General features: G+C 35.9%; 1 protein-coding gene across 2 annotated transcripts in view; it reads right to left on the bottom strand.

Annotated features, from left to right (window-relative positions):
* Positions 1 to 22,085, bottom strand: part of DNTT (DNA nucleotidylexotransferase) — a 92,336-nt gene that overhangs the window by 30,007 nt on the left and 40,244 nt on the right. For both annotated transcript variants that reach the window (XM_061459094.1, XM_061459093.1), the window contains one exon: positions 5,242 to 5,344. In XM_061459094.1, coding sequence (XP_061315078.1) covers positions 5,242 to 5,344 — 103 coding nt within the window. The remainder of the gene's footprint in view (positions 1 to 5,241; positions 5,345 to 22,085) is intronic.

Consider the following 22,085-nt stretch of genomic DNA (forward strand, 5'->3'; position numbering starts at 1 on the left):
ATATCTCTCAGCTGCTCAAAGAGTAAAATTCTGCCTGTTAAATCACAGCATTTAAAATTGTGTCCTTTTCTTTTTTTTTCTTCCTCATCCTATTTTCATATTTAGGAACTTCAGGGGAATACTCCTTGGAGTTAACACCAAACAATCATGAAGCAGTTGTAACAAATCAGTATTGGAGCCTTCCTACTGCTGTTTTCCTTTGTTGACTAGGCTGCGTCTTCTATTTGAATACATATTAAGCATATGCAGATGGTCACAGTTAGCATGTGTGGCTGGAAAGATATTTTAGGACTGCTTGTCTCTGGGTTATTCTGTAGTGTTTTATCCTCATTTGCTGGCTGGGGAATTTCTAAAGCGAAAAGGAAGACTATAAGAGGATGTAGACTGCTGTAAATATCTACTTCAACTCAAAAAAAAATGCAGTTCGGCAACAATTACACAAGTGCTGAGTTCAACAAGCTGTTGAAACCTGATTCAAAGTCAGGATATCACCTTTAAATAGGAGCCAAATCCTAGATCATGTCCATTGGGATGTTTCTAATTAACCTAATTTGATTAGGCACTGGACATCACCATTACTGCATAAAATAAAGCTGAAGTGGCACTTCTGTATGATTTGAAATAGTATTGCCTGGAGGAGCAGTCAGCTATACAGATTGTGTGAAACTCTGGCTACTGCTAGCTGCAAAACAGCACCCTTCTCATTACTCTGTGTCAGGGAATCTGCAGCTCTTTGCAAATTTCAGTTTGATCTATACACCATAAAGTGCTGTAGACATTGTTTACACAATCAAGTTTTAAAATGTAGGTATTTTCATTTCTCAAATTTACAACACCATCAAAACCAGATGTATGGGTTTAGGGCAGTTATGTTAATACCCACTACCATTTTTCCTTTTTTTTATAGTATTATGGGCTTTTAGTTAAATAGACTGCTGACACATCAATACCATTGATATTGGAGTGAATCCATGATCAAACTGAAGTGTGATTTTTTTGAAAAATATAAATATAATACCTGAAAAATAAATCCAAATATGGTTATTAGCATTGTCTCTTTTAATTAAATGAAATCCTATCCTATTTTTAATGTTGCAAGCTGTCATTATTGAAAACTCTTGGTAGCTGTATTAATTATCTTAAAGCTAAATAGGAACATTTTATACCACCTGAAAATCTAATCCAGTATGATCTTCTGAAATGGATATATGTTGCTGCTCTTCATTTCCTTCTGTTTTTTTTTTTTTTTTAATTAAATTCCTATAGCTAATCCAAAATAGGACGTAGGCATGTTAGTTTGGAAACATCTCTACCTAGGTGATACATACTGAATTCTATAAAGTGGAACAGCTCAAGGAACAGACACCTGGGAGCAGTCAGGCCTGAGGAATGGAGGGATTCCTCTTCCTGAGCAGACAGGGAGAGAGATCATTAGCAAATGGCATCAAAGGATTGATCAGCAATACAAAACTTTGCAGCTCTTGCAGAATCATGCAGCTGCCTTAAGCCCTTTTGCATTTTCAAGTTCCCTGTATGTCAGAATGGTCTAATTCTGGGCATGTCCTGAACCACCTGATTTTGACAGCAATGGACAGACAAGCACCGGAGTCCAGGAATGATGTTTCCCTCTCTGTGGCATGAGCATTTGCACCAGTGAACAAGACAAACAGAAATACATACATGCATACTTTCCTACATACAGATGTACAATACAGACCAGAAAGATCAAATGCTATAAGAAATGCCACTGCTGCCTGGATCTTCACTTAAAACAGAGCAGGAAATGGAACACTTCTGCCTACTTTATGCAATAACCTCACAAGCAGGACAATCAGATTCAACCCATCTTCTGCCTAAAGAAATTTAAGCCAAGTTCTTTCATGTCCAGTGCTCTAACAACCATGCAATAGTCTATTTTAGGTAAGAGTGTCCTCAGCCCCTGCTGAAGATAAGCCAGAATGAAAAAAAAAAATCAAAAAAAAAAAAAAAAAAGTTTAATAACACATTGAGTCAAAAGGTGAGATGTGATACAATCAATACATGTTCATAAAGGAGCTCTCCACCCTTATGGGCAGAGCATTCATCTGAAAAAAAATAAGCTCTTTGCTCCAGCCTCTTAACAATTTCTGTATCTTGTCTTGTAAATAGGTTTTGTTGCTGCTAATATCCAGCTGTCACTCAATAAGGAAAGTGTTGCTATTCTGTGAACCCCATTTCCAAAAAAATGTTTCCTGCAATGAGAAGTGAGACCAGTTACTTGTTCCTCACCATCCACCTTAATGGGACATCAAAACTTCCCCTTCCTGAGCTGTTCACCTCAGTAAGGGTGAATAATAGAGTCTAAACCATACCACTAATACACTGCAATAAGCGTACACAGGCAGGCATCTACATTCTTCATTTTCCTAAAAGCCATAAGAAAAATGCAACATTATAATTACATGAATACAAAAGGAGCAAATGAAAAGTGCAGAAATGCCATTAGCAATGGTATCTCTTCCTTTGTTAAAAGTAACAACAGGAACAGAGCTCAATATAGCTATATAGGTTTTTAAACAAAAAAATTAAAATGTCTTCATACAGTATGTGAATGAAGCTGCATCAACACAGATGGCTCAGCCTGTTTGCCCTCAGACTTCCAAGCTCTAACCCACAGGAGTCATCTCTTAGTTTCTCTAAGAAGGTTTTTGGAATGATTCAAACCATAACCTGTGTACTACATTGCAGCTTTTCCATTTTGATGCTCTACTTTGAGAAGCTTAATGGTGACTTTGTACTATCTGTTCCTTGGCCGATTTTATTGCTGGTGATGCTGTATCAAAGAACATGATGGTGTTGATTTAATCTTAGTTTTCAGCAGCTTTCAATGGAAGGATCTTATTACATTAAACTTTTCAACTAGGAGAAAGGCCTTTTTATACTATTTAAATAAGACTGAGGTCTGTAGTTTAGAAGCTAAACAACGCAGAATCCTTCACTAAGAGCTGCTGAAAGGAAGTCAACATTGTGACCTCAGTGATGTTCTTTGATGAATCTGGGCTTTGAAGCAGTAGCACAAAAGGGGAAAGCTGTGGAAAAGACTACAGGTTTACTGTCAAAAAGTATTAAAGTGCTTTAGATTTGAGGGTTTTTGTCTGCCTTCCCCTCCCCCTTAGAAATCAAAGGTAATAAAAAGAAAGTGGAGTGTAATTCATGTCTTTCTTTTTTGCATTTTGATTTTGCTGGCAGCTTACTTTTTAGTAGTACCAGTAAAAGCCTGTATATTACAACTGCCACAGCAGAGAAGCAGTATAGCTAGCAGTATATAAGCCATAAAAATTCTGGAGGACAAACAGAACACAGGAAATATGTGTCCATACCTTTAAACAATTCCCAGCTTGTTTGGGTTTGGTTTCTATGGCCATTGTGCACCTCCCCTTCTGACATTTTTGTCATGCTGGGATTTCTAAATGAATCCTAACCTTTTCATCAAACCCTTGGTCACCCTTGATTTCCCATACTCTCCCTGAACTCGTTTCTGCTAAATTTTATCTTTAAAAAATCATCAAGAATGATTTATTTTCTACTTATTTTCTTTCAGTTCCATTTAATGAAAGCAGTTCTGAGTGATCTCAAAAGCTTCAGCAGTTGCCAGATCATAGCCACCATTCTAATTCATGTGACTGGAGTATGATGAAATGGGAGAAGGAATAAAAGGCCGCACTCAGGACAGGCTCTATTCTCAGCCTGTTGTCACTTTTCCTTTCTGCTGTGTATAAGAAACATGATTTTTGGAGCACCCACACATGGGTTTCTAGAGATTCAAGTCTGCTTAAGAAGGTAAAAGAACAGCTTCCAAGAAAAAAATGCAACTTTTCTCAGAATAAAGGGAGTAGAATGACTGAGAAAGAAGCTTTACATAAATAATAAAAGATAAAAATAGAGTAGCTCCTCAGCACTCATTAACTGTCACAGCTTCATTGCATTTCATTGGAGCATGATAAAATATACCTGCTAGCAATCTACTTCAATACATACACTTGCTGTAGAGAATTAGGATGGAAGTCACAGAAATCTAAAAAATTAATAATAATCTGTTAACATTTCAAAGACAAAAAGCCAACTGAAGAAAGAGAAATTCAGTCAATAGATCTTACCAGGATAAAAGAAGTTTGAAGCCCTTCCATTAAAGCCAGTTGAAAGATTTTGATTACCTTGAAACAGGTCACTTTCTACAGTCAGCTAAGCTTTTGTCTGGTTGGATGTCTTCCCTGTGTTAACCCATTGCACATTAAGTAAAGTACAGATTTCAAGAATCAATTCAAAAGCATTATTTCCAGGCTATCTGCACTAAAAGCTGACTTAGCAGTGGAGTGTTTGGTAATTTACCTCAAAAGTGTTGGCCTCCTACTTGTTGAAATGTACTCAATTCCTTTGAGCAATACAGGTAGTAAATGTTGAAAAATATCTTAGCTGGCTAGAAAGGTAGAAGAAGAAACAAAAGCTAATTCTTCCCAAGATGCTATATTTCTGACCAGCAATATTTTGCAGTACAGGCATCTGTTATAATTCAGACTCCTCCGACTTTAGAGCTGCTTGAAACTGAAGAAAGCTGAATAGAAAAAAATACCAAGTCCTCTTAGATGAACAATTCCTCTGTGAAAAGTGTGCATTCTTCCAAACTCAGACATCGTGGAAGACTATGTCAGTTTTCACAATATTCCAAAGGAAGCCAGGAAAAATGCTGGTCTGTGGGCTGAAAGGAAGCTAGAATTCCAGGGATTTGGTACCTAAGCTTTCAGACTTGCTCACCTCACATCATGACATCACCTAAATCCACTACACTTAAACCTGGAGCTCCCTGAAGTAGTTCCTACCAGTTCCTACATTGAGATGGGAGAACCTACTCCCATCTCAATGAGAAATTAAATAAATACATTTTTATCTAAAGTATAAGAACAGTTTTCGGTGACACTCAAAACTCCACCTAGCTTGATTTCTTACCTCTGGCTAGCTGCATAGTCCTAGAGTAAAATACAACAGAATGTGTGCGAAGTACTACTCATATAAACTTCAACTTTAGCATTCAGAGCTGGAGGATGCACCTAGATCATCGTTATCAATAATCAAATAGAGCACTATCCAATTTCAAAATATTGCAGTCATCTGTAAAAAGGAGTCAACATTCTTTAAGCACTGCGTAAGCTTAAATTGATGGTGTTAGAATATTTCCTCTTTGGCCAAATGTTATTTAGCTCATACCTGTTTTTTCCATAAGCCAACAACTTTATGCAGAAGTTCATCATCTTCTCTTGGTCCTGGATTGGTGATCAAAAAATCTATATCATGTCCAGTCTTCTTACCCCTAGAAGCAATAAACAATAAGAAGACTAAAAAAAGTTAATTTCCCATTGAATTTCACACTACTTTCAAAAAGAACAGTTTTGCTGCATTATAAAGAGTTTGCAGCGCAAAGTGATAGCAATGTTTTTTGAAACATAATCAGGGTGGAATCTTCTATGTCTTTTGTCAGGAGTGTCAGTGTTCCTCATTAAGCAATAATTTAAGCTTTTTAATGTATTTCCTCTGTTGTTCAACAAGATGGTGCAGGTCCATTTACTGATGTTAAATCTCTCTCTTTCTTCCCTGTAAGTCCCAGAAAAGGTTTCAGTCATCTTTGACAAAAAAACAACAAAAAAACAACCACAAAAATACTGTAGTACATATTATGAAACCAGTGCAGTAATAGCAAATAAAGTTGCCAGTCTGACTACTGCAGCCTTAAATATTCTTCTTCAGCTTGTCATGATGACCCTTTAATGAACAAACCTGTGATTATTAGTAACTTTATTTTTTCTTTTAATGGCAGTTATCAAATCTTTGTATATTTTACATTTCCTCTCTTTTACGATATAACAATGCTTTTTGCAGAAATTGAGCTGATTTTTTATTATTTCTTTTTGAGAACAGCTCACCTTAATGTGACTAAAGCTAGTTCATTACAACCACTAAGGATTTCACAATTAAATCCATATGAACAAAGTTAATTGTAAATGCTCTTAATGGAAAATGATGTCATAACCTTTAACCTTTTGGGTTTTTTTCTTCATATAAGTCTAAGCGGTCAGCTTGCCTTTCATCTACTTATAAAATGTGTTAGAACTAAGTCAGAGTAAGATGTAGCTTTGCAAGTAAGATGTATCATTGCAAAACTGTGCTAGCAGAATGTTTCCCTTCAGAATTATGAAATGAGCATATCTGAAAATCTATCTCGGACTGCAATTCATCTCAGGATTGCAGAACCAAAACTAGGTTTTTAATTTGGTCTAAATATTGCAACAGGGACTGCATACACATCTATTTATTGGCTGTAATCAGGACAGCCTAAGGAGAAAGGGGCAGAGGAGATATTCCTGCAACTAGGTGCAGTATGTAGGAGGTGGGGTAAACACCTGAAATCCGGAGTGGTGGCACTTAAATGATACATATCTCCAAATAGTTTCCATGTGTTCATGGAAAAAGTCTGCTCTTGCTGATGTTCACAAGGGTACTAGATGTTATAGCGCAGGTGTGTTTCAGTTCAACACCATATCCAGTATTCAGAGAACTTGTGAATTGTTACAGAAGCAGTGAAAATGGAAACTGTACAAAACAAGATTTGCTTTTTATTATTTCATTAAATAATTCATTCTCCTAAAATAGTGCCTGAAACGGAATCTGATTTCTTAAATTTGGAAATAAGTAGGAACAGAACTGATTGGCAGACATGTCAACTGCCATTTGCATGACAGGAAATTATCCAATTGATAGAGAGCTGAACAGCTTTAGCAGCAAGATGTAAGGAAATTCAAATCTAGGTTTTACATTTGACAAGCAGTCTACTCACTATAATGCAACTATTGTGCCATGTCTGCAGCAAAGTCAAAACTGCTTAAACAGGTGGAAATGATTTCAAAAGAAGTCTCAAATGAAGCACCAGTCTAGGCTCAGAAACCAAACAGCAATTCAAACTCAAGAAGTTAAAAAACATTTAGTATTCCATGTAACAGTTCCCAAGTTATTTTGTAAGATGACATTCATTATCTCTTAAATTACCATAATAATCCAAAACTCTTACATAGCATTTTTTACTTGCATGTCTCAAAACGTTTTTTTCAAAGGGAAGAAATATACTGTTTCCAGCTTAGACATGCAGAAAGTGGCATAAGAAAACTTGTCTGAAATCACTAAAAAAAAAAAAAGAAAAAGAAAGAAAAAATCGAAGGAAGAAATAAGAAACTGATGGAATTGGGAGCCGCTTCCTAGTTCATCCTCTGATACTCAACACATACATATTTTAGGTTAACCACATATAAAAAATCCTCCTTCGCTCCAGCTGTCAAATCCAAGAAATTCCAGGTGTTTCACAAACCATCTATTTCTCAAGACAGAGAGCATTTATTGAAGTGCTTTTTATTTGTGAAGTTAGTGTGTTTAAATATGATATAAAGACACAGAATATAGTATCACTGTTAGCATCAGTTATATTTCAGCTTCTCTTTGAATTAATTCACAATGGATTAATTTCTGACTGAATTTGTCAGGCTATTAATGGAACGTTTAGTCTAATTTCCACTAGCACTCTTTACCAAATAATGTATTTCATCCTAGAAAAATGTATTACCTTCCTTAAAATAGAAAAACAATCTAGTAAATGAAAAAGCTGTATAATACATATTGCTCAAGGCTTGTAAATAATGCAAAAAGGTGCAGTAAAATGCACATAGATTCAGACCATTGTTATATTGAAGCTGAAGACAATGTGGCCATTGGTTTCAGCAGGGTAATGCTATTCACATGTATATATTTATATATTTGTGTGTGCACACATATAAACTTAGAACCATGGATATTCATGAAAGTACATAAAGGGCACATAGGATGGGATAGTGCCAAGGTGCTCTTTTCCCAGCTCAGGAAGTATGTAAACATGTATTTTGTTTGTCAACAAATAACTCTATATGTACATCAACAGTTAATTGAAGCTGAAGCTAACCGTATACCTAAAGATTAGCTATGATACAGGACTTTATCATATAAAAATTAAACACCGTGGTGCCAGCCATCTGTTCTTCAAACTGAAGTTTTGTCCTAATAATGTATTCAAGTCTGAAGACTGCAAAAGACAGAGCCCTGCTAATTAACTGTGTTCATTTCTTGGCTGATTAAACTTGTATAATGTTGGTGTTTCTTAGAAGTTAGTTAATTACCTTTAAGGTTGTTGGCATTTTCTTTTTTTTATTGCTGTTATTGTTTTAATACAAAATCTAGATTCCAAGTCATCAAACAAAACTATCATTATAACTAAAACTTAAATATATGACTGAATGGCAAAGGCTAATCATATTGTCTAAATCTACAAGGACAGCTGCATGATTAAATATTTTATAGTAGTCTGTGTACAGAATATTTTGAAATCCCAGGATATTATATAATGGCTACTCAAATCCTGTCTATTCTTTATTCATACAAAATTTCCATTTGCATAGTGTTGCATTATAAGTGTTGAAAGAGATCGCATGGGTGCTAAATCCTTCAGTGTTTATACACAAATACGAACTTTACACATGAAAACACCACCACTGATATCGGAGGCATTAATCACTTGCATGATGTCAAACAAATATATTTAAGAACCTGGAAGACTAACAGCTAACAGGTGCTCATTTCCAACATCTGATCAACTATATTAAATAATAAAGAAGCACAAATTTATGTGGGGTTCCTGGAATTAAACAACTTAATTGCATAGAATTAATTACATAATAAATCTTCAAATCATAAAATCATGTGACTGCTCAAAATAGAACTTATGAAGTGAGGACAAATAATGGAAAACAGAAACAGATTTGACATAGATATGTCAGGCTTCTTTCTATTTAACTGAACATTATATTCATGTTAAAATTGCAGGAAAATACTGATTGTGGAAGAAGGCATATGAACTCTTAAACAGTGGGTATTGGCTAATATTTTGAGCCAGCCAGTTTGATGAAACTGGACTGTATTTACTAAAATAGTACGATAATACGAATATTCAGATGTTAATGGCTGTTTTACCCAGAGAATTTGCAGCCTTTATATGGAGTAAGTAAAACCTCATAGCTGTGAAATAGGTTCCTGAGAATGACTGCTATCAGGAAAGACAGCAAAAAAAAAATCAAGCCATCAGGAATTGCTATGCAACCAATATTCACCATAAAACTGGTAAGATTTTTTAAACTCTCACTTTCCTGACCTTTTTATTGTATAACTGCACTTTGGCACAGAAAGCTAAGAAAAACAGTAGAAGTAAACTCAGACTGGAACTCTGGCCTTAGATAGAATGTTGGAGAGTATGCACAAAATATCAGAGGGTATAACTTTCTCCTCCTTCCAAAGAGCTCAGATGAAAAGTGAGCCTTCTGAAATTCATTTGTATAGCAAGCTAGATGCTAGCTAAGCATCTGAAAGACAATACAAAAAATAACAAGTCCTTTATTTGTGGAAGGAAATATGGGAGTTCATTACATGTTAAATTAAGCATCATCATCTCTGCATTCTTCTTTTGGGACACACAGGGAGAACAGCTTCTAGACAGACATCCCCAAGAGATTTGAAAACATGCGAGGCCATTTGAATATTTCCTTGAATATAGATGAGCAATATGCATAAACATCTAGGAAGACCAAATTCAATTGCTGAGGTGATGATTGTGTGGTAATGGAAAAGGGATTAAATGTTGCAGAAGATTACACACAGCTGAAGGAATGGACAAATTGTGATACAGCACAATGAACATTTGTTTAAGCAGCAAAGAGAAAGCTTGGATAAACAGCAGAATCACTCCTTTTAGATAGAGCAGACTAATAATTAATAAGTACTGTAAAATGTATGTTCCTGAGGGAAAACTCTAGCAGCCTCTAGTAGCATGCATAGTCAAATATGTAATTACAGCTATAATCAAACATGCACACACATGCATACATAGTTCAAAGATTTCTTTCTGACTATTCTGATATTGATGCCACATTTTTACTCTAGGAAGATATTCTCTACACTAAGTCTGATTTAACTCTCACTGTACTAGCAATGAAAAACATCATTTGACATCGAGTTTGTCCAAGTAGAAGTGGTATGGTAAATCTGTCTCTAATAACCACAGTCCTGATGAAGGTACTTCTATTACCTGTCTCCTACCAGCATATGCCTTCTCAGAGGAGAAACAAAAATTTTAATTCCAGATCTCAAGCAGTCTGCATGCTTGTGGATTTGCTCATTTCAAGGTCTCAGCCTTTGCTGAGATACATGTGACTTTTATCTGGTAGAAGTGTGATTCTGTTTTGGTTTTGGTTTTTTTTCCAATTTGTATAATCATTGTCCCTGCCTATGGCAGGGGGGTTGGAACTAGATGATCTTAAGGTCCTTTCCAACCCTAACTGTTCTATGATTCTCTGATAGACAATTTCTTGCAGCCAGATATTAAAATAATTCTGAGTCATTGTCACTCAAACTATGAAGAACTACACCTTTTTCTTGTATAAACTCCATTATAAAGAGAAAAAAAAAATAATCTTGAAGCTGGAAGTACTGGAACGTGACAGTGCTGCAGCTATTGTATGAAAGGTAAAATCTTGGACTGTTTAACAGCCAGAGGAGAAAAATTCCACTACTCCAAAGAAGTCACAGGTTTCATTCAGGCAAGAATAATTCTTGACCGCAATACTACAGATTTCAGAACTTTCTTCCATACTGGTCAGTATTCAGGTATAAGTCACTTCCAGTTTACTTGCCAATAGGTAAAATTCTCAGAATATTTTACCTGAGTAAATTGACTGAATTCAGAATTTAATCAGAAATTCATTATTTCATTACACTTTCTTCAAACCTTTTTTCAGGTCTGATATCTAGATCTAAACTAAAATGACATTATTGACTCAGAAGGACACTGACCTTTGCTAAACATGTCATTAGTACACTGACAGGAAAGAACAAGGCACTTTCCAAGGAAATGAATAAAACCATATCTGAGCAAGGGTTTCTGCAACAGTGATTTCATGCAGAAGGATTTTGTTGAATGGCAGACATAATGTTTGCAACATTCTCATTTCATTTGCGACGAGAACTAAGAGGTAAACAAACAAACAAAAAAGGTAATTATCTTGTTTGTGATAGAAAAGGGCTTCCAAATTACAAGAAAATGCTGTAACATTTATTTGAAGTTATTTCCTCAGAAACCCTCAACTACATGTTCTGATCAATACTGTAAGGAGCATTAACAGCCTAAGTAGCAGCATAATACTGCACTAGTCCATTGCTAACTCAAACAACCAGCTAAAACCTGTACACCACACATAAGATGTTCTTCAAATCACTGCCAGCTTTAGATCAGGTTTCCTTAATTTTAAAGTCATCTCCACATTTTCAAAACAGCATTTAGACTCAACAGTGTCTATTCAATGGTGGTTCACATCCATATAGAGTAGGTAGCAGGAAAATAAACGCTCACTGAACTGCAAAAGCAGCTCAACCAAAGTTAACAATCCATAAAACACTAACACAGAGAAAGCAGCGACGGCAGAATGCAAAAAGTAACTGCTCACAAGCCTCACACACTGTGCAATGATTACTCTGTCAGCAAAGGGTGAGTGGGTGAGAGAACATTCAGCTAGAATAAACTAGGGACACTCAAATATTCCAAACTCTCCCACCAGCTTCACTTGCTCTCTAGGTGCATGATCTTTATAACACCACCTTAAATATGACAAGGACCTAAGACTGATGAGGATGCCAGAGGCAAGATACCATTTAATAGTTCATCAAATTAGATAGTCAGAAGGCTCATCTATATCATTTATCACATGAAGACATAGTAAGCTCCCCAGAGGTATTTTCTGGAATAATATGGCTCTGATTCCAGAATTAAAACTCATTGAAGACCTCCATTGCAAAACTGTAATGGTACACAGGAAGAGAAAGCTGTATATATCATCAGCTTATTTAATGCAATGGATAATTACAAATCCTAAATCATCATTTTGCCCATGGTTATAAAAAAAAAAAAAAATAACGGAAGGATCCTGCTCACCTTACATTGCAAGTATCTATGGCAGGAGTCACCTGGTATTTCGCCCCAAGTGAAGGGATCCCAACACAGTCCACATACAGAATCAGTCCCTGATTTTCAAAAATAAAGTAACATGCCTAAAGTAACGAGGAAAACAATATAGCAAGATCTGATCAGGGCTCTGTGGTAGATAGATATGGGTATGGGAATATCTGGCTACTCCAGATAATTTCTGCTCTCCTGGTTAGCTTGACTTAGATCATAGTTGCCTCTGAAGGTAGTCTGACTCTAGTGGCTCCCAGGCAGTGTCAAAATTCATTCTCTTTTCTTTGTAATGACTACAAAATACTTGTTGAGATGGGAAGTGCCAGTGTAAGAAAATACTTGCACATTTTCCAGTTGGAATCTGATTTTAGTTCCCAGAATTTCAGTCACCCCACTGGACTTGGTTTGCACAAGCTGGCAAAAATTGAGAGTTGAATATTTCTGGAAATCCAAACCCAAACTGATTGAAATTTTGTAATCCATATCAAAGGAAATTCTGGAATTCCTATCCCTTGAGGATTAATTCTTCCCTGACTGTACATCACAGGGCTATTTTGGGGCATAATTAATATCTGTGAGATGGTTTAATAGGATGCTGATTAATGTCTGAAATAGCAATGATCAAATTAAATTAACTGAAATAAATTCTGCCACCAGCAAAGACAATTAAAACTAAAACTGAATTAATTGTATATTTAACTGAAAAGATACCATACAGTTGAGAGATACTCTGACTCATTTTGAGGCAATTTGGGGGTAAAAGAAAAATTGCTGTTGTAGCTTTGTCTGCAGAATTACTTTCTCCCTGATTTAAGAGTAAAATGATATTAGATTAGACTGTCTCTGAAATGAAACCACTGTGAAAACTGAGCCAGTGTTCTTCCAGGCAGCTATAAACCAGGCTTCTACAAAGGTTTGAATTGCAAAAGATAGCATATAGTCTTCTTCACCCAACCAAGTAATTCAGCATAAACCAAACTGAGCTACATAAGTATTTGGCAAAGATTCACAGGTGTCTTCTCTGGAAGAGGTGCCCGAGGGTGGACAATTCATTAAAATGTTGCTTTTCTGCCCAATGTAACACTAGTTCTAATTCACCAGGGGCAGAACCCATTTTTCGGAGCTGTGAAGCTATTTATTTTATTCTCGAAGTTAATCCAACTCTGCAATGAAGTAGCAATGGAAAATTCCTTTCCCTTTAGGAGCAGAAATTTTATTCATACAGCAAAGGGAACACAGCTTTAATACTGGATACACAAAACAAGCACTTTTAGTTTCTCATTTATCTAGCAGGATATCACTACTATGGTGCATTAGTAGCTGCTGTTCAAGGAGACTTTTAGGGAAACACCTAACAACGCAGAGAATGCACCTCTCTTGTCTCAAGTCAGGACTTCTGCAGCAGAAGGGATCACATCTACAGATATTCCTGCAAATTATACTCTGAGGCTGAAAAAAATCACTGAAGTGAGGAGAACCAGTGCAAAACCACTTAAATCTTCCTTAAAACCTAATTTCACCCTCAGTGACTACATTGCCCCACGAAAAACTTAGTATTGCATGCCATTCACCTAGTCTGTCATTAAATGAGCTTTCAAAGACCAAGTGTATGTCATGCTATGCTTGACTGTGTGTGTCTTTTATGACCCACAAGAAACCCAGTGACTGTTTCTCAGACTACAAGACACCTGGGTAACTCCTCTTCATGTCACACTGATATATTTTTCAAGCTTTGCTTTAACAGATATTTCATGTTACTTTAATGTGATAAGAAAAGATAAATCAGAAAATGGTTATTTAACTGAAGATCTTAAATGACCAGCAGTATTGCTGAATTTGAAGTTCTCCAGTGATTTTTATAAAGGTCTATTTGATTATCTGCATTAAAAATTATTTAATGAGTTAAAAATATTATAAAGCATAACCTTAAAAATATTTATTTCCCTTGCCTTGTGAAAAGAATAAATGCTGATTGGTGGGTTTATTTATTAACTTCTGCAGACTCTAAGCTAAATGGTTATTAACAAGCATATTCAGTTTAAAATACAACTGCACGAGGATTTTTTTAATACATGGCTATCTAAGAAAAACATTATATTGTGGAACATTATGAAATATGGCAGTCAATATTTAAAGATTTGACACAAAAAAAAAAACCACAATAAAACACCAAAATCAAAACCCCAGAAAATACAATCCCACAAACAAACCCATTGCAAACAATCTGATTCATCTATTTTTTTTGTATGTATTTTGAGGAGGACCACCTATTATTCACATGCTGAAATTAATTAAACAGGAAACAAAACAAAAAAGAAAACAAATCTGCGAGAAACAGTTACAAAAGTAAATACAGCCAGGTTTCTACTGAGACAGCAAAATGGGATAATGGCCATATAAGAATTTCATCACCTACTTCTTAATTAAAAAGTCTGGCTATCTGTATGTATAATAATAGTTGTACTGCCTAGATGGCATTATTGTCTTCCAGCTTTTCATGACATAAATGCCTGAATGTGGCTGTCACCAATTATACCTTGATGTTGAATGTTTACCTGCTTTGGCTTGCACGCAAGAGGACTTTTTGCTGCTAACAACTCCAGGCTCTCTGTATTCTGTATTTGAAGTAAACTCCCTATTCCACCAGCCAAAACAAAACTATGCTTAAGCTTTGAATCATTGAGAGTGCTGTCTCAATTTCATGTAAATAATGCAACTGTACCTGGAAGCTGTCCCTATAATTTCAAGCTTTTAAAGTTTATGAAATGTACCATACCAATCTGTCACAAAATAAATTGCTGAAGTTTGCTTTTGCTGTCTTGGCAAATCTTTTAAATTACACTCCATTTCAATCAAGCGCTTCAAGTGACATCATAGAAACTTCCTGCATACATAAATTTTGCCGAGCGCCAATCAATGGTGAAGTAAAACCCCTTCAACACTGTTTGAAGAAGATATACACTCCAATGAGAATTGATGTAGATTTGGGATTTCATATATTCAGCTGAAATGTAAGAGTGTGCAGATGATACTTTAGAGTTAAAACATCTAGTTTCACATGTGTAAACTCTACTGTGTAAGCTCTACTACACAGCATATTCTGTGATAATATGGAGCAAGCTTTCTCACTCATAACAGTCTGTATGACAGCGGTACAGTATCTTTGGTTAACAGAAATTGTAAAGTTTTAATTATTCTGAAATCTGCATGAAAAAAAAAAACACACCAAAACCAAACAAATTCCAATATGCAGTAAGTACAGAAGAATCAATCTTGACTGGATAGAAGGTACAGCTTTATTATTTATAAGAGCAGGCATCTCAGACTAGACCTGCTCAGATATTCTGAAATACCCAGGGTTTTTTTTGCCCAATTCAAAGGCTTAACAAAGACTTTAAAATTATGCAAACTGAGAGACAAGGAAATTCAACCACATATACTTATAAAGAATAGAACAAAGAGATTAGTGCACTCAAAAATGTCAGATGCTTCAGTGAACTTTCAGAAAGTATGATGAACTTTGGGAAAAAAAAACACCCAAATACAGCAACAACAAAGAAAAAATAAACAAAGAAAATAACCTATATATGTATTCAACAATAAATCAACCTGAGATAATAAAAGGAGAAGGTTAAGGTTTTTAGGACTTCTGCCAGACTTCTTTGCAGGTAGCTGGTGACCAGTGCTTTTAAGGACAAGTTACCACAAACTGGGAGTGCTCTCGACCCTTCTAGATCTGCATTAGTCATTACATACAGATATTGTTCTGATTCAAGACAGATTCAGCTGCTGTGTCCACCTTATGCTGGTGTTTTGCCAGAGAATGAAGTCTGCCATTTAGATACTGCTAAACCCAGGACAATGGGGTAATCAAGAGTAGGCTATGGATTATGTATGTACTCCAAATGCCTAAAGGTGGAGCTGGACAGCTGAAATATATTGACATTCTGGATTTGTAAATCAGAAAGCCTTACAGTTTTTTTTATGTACTCAGCTGAGTACATAATCTACTCAAGTGCAACATTTCAAACAGCATTACTTGCAAACCAAAACCTCAACTAAGCAAAATATATACTGCTAGAACAATAACCTAGTGATCTCTTCAACACCATTAATAATGCAGCAGAGAGAACAGAAAGGTCAGCTGCATTCAATTTCTTTATTGAAATAAGTAGATAACAGTCTTCATTATTAATTATGAGAGCTGTATATTTTAAAAAAGCTTTTATGAAACTATTTGTCACACCTTTTTTTTTTATACCAGAAAAAAATGGTTTTGCAGCTAAGGCAGTTTCTATTTACTAGTTTATATTTTCATTGTCCAAGAGAGAATTTTTTGGTTCAGAATTATATTTCTATTCTACTTATTCAGATGCTCATCAATATATATGAGATAATATTTAAGACATATTTTATTTTTAAAGAAGAAAAAGATATTTTTCTATACTGACAATATAACAGAATTAACAAATAGCTTTATAGCAGCAATTTTTGCTGTATTGAAGCTTTCTAGTGGCAGATTCAAAATGTGCGTTTAATCCCAGTCCATTTCATTCTCTTCAGAGTTTCAAATTATTTCCTTTGTCATATCCATCACAGACACTTCCATCAAAAAGTTCTTTTTCATGCATGTCTACTTTGGCATTTCCAAAACTCAAAATATTCACTTTAAACAATTTAAAAGACAATATTAATGTTCGTGGAAGGAAGGAAATGTGCATTTTCAGAATATCTGAATTATATTAAATGTTCAGCCTGGTCTTCGCTTGGCAGTGACAGAACAATCTGTAGAATCAAGCTACCATAAAAATAGATGGTTTCTATTTGCTTCCTGCTCAGATGCACTGGAAGTTATATAAACAAGACAGTTTTTCTTTTAAAATTCTTGAACTGAAAAATAGATTGCTTACATCCATTGGGAAAAAAAAATAAACAAAAAAAAAAACAAACAGAAAACAAACAAACAAAAAACAAATCCAAAAAACATCCCCCGCAAACTGTAACAACAAATAGGATTAAAACTTCTGTTTGAGGTGCTGGCAAGTGTTCATGCGTTTGCATTAGACACAAAGACATGAAAATCTGATTGAAGTTAAACTTTCATGGTTTTTGTGGCAATATGTATAATCCTGCTTTAGCTGTCATTATTTTAAGACATTTTATTAATGTATCCCATCTCCAATAGAATATAATTACTCATAATTTCAAATTAAACAGTTGTGTGGTTGCTAGCACACAGCTGCAGGATGGTGAGTTTGAGTCTAGCCTTTCTATCAGGACATTGAAGTTGTACTCTAGCACTTCTGAAAAAAATATGCACAGTTTAAACTTCAAGCATGAGTAGAATCTATTTAATTTTAATGACACTGCCTGCTCACTTGAATTTTTAGAGTGAAATGTTAATTTTTCCAGGGTTGGTCTGACAAATAGGTGTTCCATAACAACACTTGCATATCCTTACTGCAAACAAGGTAGTTGGGAATTTTACAGAAGCATAATCTAGACAAAATGAAATTGCTCTCTTTTGAGAGCTAATTTGGATTGTATAACCTACTAATTTGTCTAAGGGAAGGGATACATTTAGGAAACCTGTGGTATACATTTATAAAACTAGACTTTTACAAATAAATTATTATTTACCTTTAAAATGAACATATTTTACTCCAGAATTATGGAATACAACAACTATGGGGTTTCTGCAATCAGTTGTCAAACATAAACTGAAAATCAAAACCTGCCTATTTGGGCTACATCAGTGTTTTGACAATATAAGTGTTGTGTGAAATGGCACTGCTAGCCAGCAGTTCCCTGGACCTGAAACAGTTATACCCTTTGGACCAATACTGGTTTTTCCATTTGAGGACATCATTTAAACTATGCTAGCAAAGAAACACTGCATCTCCACAGAGAAAAGCTGCGAATATATCCTACAGGTATAAGCATACCAAAAAGGCCCTTTAAAGTGTAGACAAGCCTGTCACTAAAACTACCTGCTGCCATAAGTAAATCTCTCCATAGTGAAATCTTGTTATTCTCCTTTACAAAATTCCTCTGCTCAGCTTCAAGACATGATCCTCCCTCAGTCTAAGGAGCTCATGAACTTGGCTTAGTTGATTTAATCCTGATTTCTTCAACCTTCAACCTGCGCAAAACCACACTGTTGTGTAACCTCAATTAAAGGGAAATTTTAAGGGATCTTCATTGTAGCTATCTATTTTTATTTCTTTAAGTGAAATGTGAAGATGCATTTCCTGGGTCATCATTTCTTGCCAGTTCAGATTCTCAAAACAATCAGATGGAAGCATCCTTTTATTTTCTCATGATTCAGCTGAAACCAGTGTCAAGGCCCCTACTCACCTTTAGCTAGAATGTACCAACAGGTTGTTCCCATTTCATTCAAGCTAATTGAATAACGGAGATATGATCTACATGTACTAAGTCTGGACGTAGTACTATTTAGGGTAGTGATACAAACTCACACTACAATATCAACATCAACATGTTTCACAAGTAACGATGTTCAGTGAGGGTATTACTACTAATGCAGGCAAACTAGGTGCAACTAGACATAGTAACCTCTGCAATAGGATCAAATAACCAGGAATGTCTGCTGTGTTTACCCAGTAGAACTGTGTCTCAGTGTAAAATTTGCTGAAAAAAAGGAAAATTTTCTGCAGTCTTGGTATATGAACCAATATGAGTTTATAAACTTATATACAAAAAGAAGCAATCCATAATGTTTTACTTTTTCTTTTGTTCTCCGAGATAGCCCCTAGTGGTACCAGAGAACAGCTATCAAAGCTGACTATAAGCAAGTCTGTCTTATCAGCTTTGCTGCTCTTTAATGCTGATCTTCCATTCTTCAAAAACTTGCCTGAAACATTTCCATCCAACTCTCACAGTAGAACAACAATCCATAATAAATTACACCATTCCCAAACTGAAAGCAACTTAAAGGACTATTTCTGGCTACAACCTGTAATTCACGTATTTCCTACATGATTTATTTTTAATCTTTTTTTTTTTTTGTCTTTTCCTTGTTATCTGTCATGTAGAAAACGTTCTGTCTGACTCATATCATAAAAAGGAAAAATAAAAAATTAGCCAACAGTTACCTCCTCATTATCATGTCCCCACACCACTGGCATGATAATGCCACACTTAGTTAAAATGTTTAGGCTACTTTTGCTCACAGGGACCTGCAAAACATATTCCCTAGTTGCTCTAAACGCAGTACAATGTCACCAATGCTGTCAGCTTTTCTCGTGACTAACTGCCAGGAAAATGTCATTCTTTGCTTGTGCTGTCAACCGTCTTCAAACCAACCAACTAGCCTATAATAAACTTTGACTTTTGCTAAAGAGTAAACCAGCAATAAGTAAACTCTGCTATAAATATCTTGTTTTCAAGACATCTTTCTATGAATAAAACCATGGTAAAAGTGATGCACTATATTACATATTATAATTAGAGCTTGGTTTTGATCTCTTGACTCTAAACAACAGGCATTTGATTCTGCAAACCCTGAAATGTCTGGCACCCAAGGCTGCAAAAATCTCTTTTGCAAACAGTGAACCACACTGCAACTGCTCATTAACAGAGAGCAAAATCTTCGTCTCTGGCATAGATGCCCTTAAACATCTATCAAACTAACAAACATGATTATCCTGCCATATGATTAGTAAGAAATACACTTTTGAGGCATCAAGAAGCTCTCAGAGGAAGCAACAGACATTCAAGAAAGACCACAAACAAGACAATGTAATTAATTAATTCTACTTCTGATCTCAACTGCTTAGGGATAGGCATCAGAATTCATAGGTAAAGAGATGTTTCAGTATAACCACCTGAAACAAAATAAGAGATAAATGCTTGATTTCTGATGCACCTGTATGTCTGATGGAAAGCTTGTGAAGCATCATTAGCAGTGTTCTTTCTTAACACATTAATTAAATCTCTTAATCATAATCAGGCCTTATCTTTGGCCCATTAATGCTACTTTACAGCTGACTTTACTGCTGGGAACTTATTCTAAGGCTGCTGTCAGAATTTTGATCCAGTTTGATTCAATTTTCCTCTAGACTTCTGCAGGGGTGCCTGTTACAAACACAGTGTCGCTATCTGTCTCTCTTCATCCTGTTCCCACCTTGACTGGCTTGGATTTTGCAAGACATCCTCTTTTTAACAGGTGGACCCCAATGAAACTATTTAATAGATAAAATCTAAGGAACTCAACTGTCTAACAAACTATGCATCTTTATCATATCAAGGCCATGTATGTCTTCGATTTGACAACTTGTTCTTTATTTTTCTATCTTACCACATTATCTGAAATATTCTGCCTCTTGCTTTTTATCTTGCTACTTCATCTTTCCCTGAATATATTCAGCTATCTTAATAGCCCTCCTTGTACCTAATGCTCTATAACTTTTAGATTACTTTTACTTTCCAGTTTTATGTACTATTATGAATATATTTTACTCTATAGTTATTTATTTGTGAGACAGCCTGTAAAACTTCAAGACCCTCAGTGCTCATCCATTTACAGCAAGTACTTTTCAAGTAGTATACCTTAAATATCATACTTCAACATACTTCCTGGCCTGAGTATTAAAATCAGTCCATTTAAATTCACTGGTTGAACATTTCAGAAATCAATGCATGGTATTATCTGTCTTCATGTCAAATGTTTATAAGAAACATCCTGATTATTATGACTTTCTAGGGCAGTACCTTAAATTATGATTCCTCCCCAAGAATATCCATATATAAGGCCAAAACCCCCAACCATTAAAAAAACTGTAATGACTAACATATTTGTTGGTGCTTGATTTTGCTACAAGTTTTGAGTGATAATTATAGTTGATGGCTTATTTTCTCTCCCTATTAACTCAACCTGGTATTTTCAATGAGGATTTAGCCAACTTGAAATATAACATATAGTATATATGTATAATATATCCTGAAATACAAACCCATTTTCAAGAAGGGAAAAACGGATGACCTGGGGAATTACAGACCAGTCAGTCTCACCTCTGTGCCTGGCAAAATCTTGGAGCAGATTCTCCTGGATGGCATGCTAAAGCATATGAAAAACAACAAGGTGCTTGGTTACAGCCAGCATGGCTTCACTAAGGGGAAATCCTGCCTGACCAATTTGGTGGCCTTCTATGATGGGGCTACAGAACTGATGGACAGGGGTAGAGCAGTTGATGTCACCTACCTGGACTTGTGTAAAGCTTTCGACACTGTCCCACACAACATCCTTGTCTCTAAATTAGAGAGACATCAATTTGATGGATGGAACTCGGTGGATAAAGAACTGGCTGGATGGCCACACACAAAAAGTTGTGGTCAATGGCTCAATGTCCAGCTGGAGACCAGTAACGAGTGGTGTCCCTCAGGGATCGGTGTTGGGACCGGTCTTGTTTAACATCTTCGTCGCTGACATGGACAGTGGGATTGAGTGCGCCCTCAGCAAGTTTGCCGATGACACCAAGCTGTGTGGTTCGGTTGATACCCTGGAGGGAAGGAATGCCATCCAGAGGGACCTTGACACGCTTGTAAGGTGGGCTGATGCCAACCTCATGAAGTTTAACCATGCCAAGTGCAAGATCCTACACCTGGGTCGGAGCAATCCCAGGCACAGCTGCAGGTTGGGCAAAGAAGAGATTCAGAGCAGCCCTGCGGAGAAGGACTTGAGGGTGTTGGTTGATGAGAAAATGAACATGAGCCGGCTTCAGTGTGCGCTTGCAGCCCAGAAAGCCAACTGTATCCTGGGCTGCATCAAAAGGAGCGTGACCAGCAGGTTGAAGGAGGTGATTCTGCCCCTCTACTCTGCTCTTGTGAGACCTCACCTGGAGTATTGTGTGCAGTTCTGGTCCTTTCCAACCCTAACTATTCTATGATTCTAAAAATATAGGAAAATATAAATAACTAATAAATGTTTTAATCCAAGTTGTTGTTTCAATTACTT

The sequence above is a fragment of the Pezoporus flaviventris genome, unplaced genomic scaffold (assembly GCF_033815535.1).
Source record: "Pezoporus flaviventris isolate CSIRO_AGI_PZ_B2104156 unplaced genomic scaffold, CSIRO_AGI_Pfla_v1 ptg000029l, whole genome shotgun sequence".
NCBI classification, from domain to species: domain Eukaryota; kingdom Metazoa; phylum Chordata; class Aves; order Psittaciformes; family Psittacidae; genus Pezoporus; species Pezoporus flaviventris.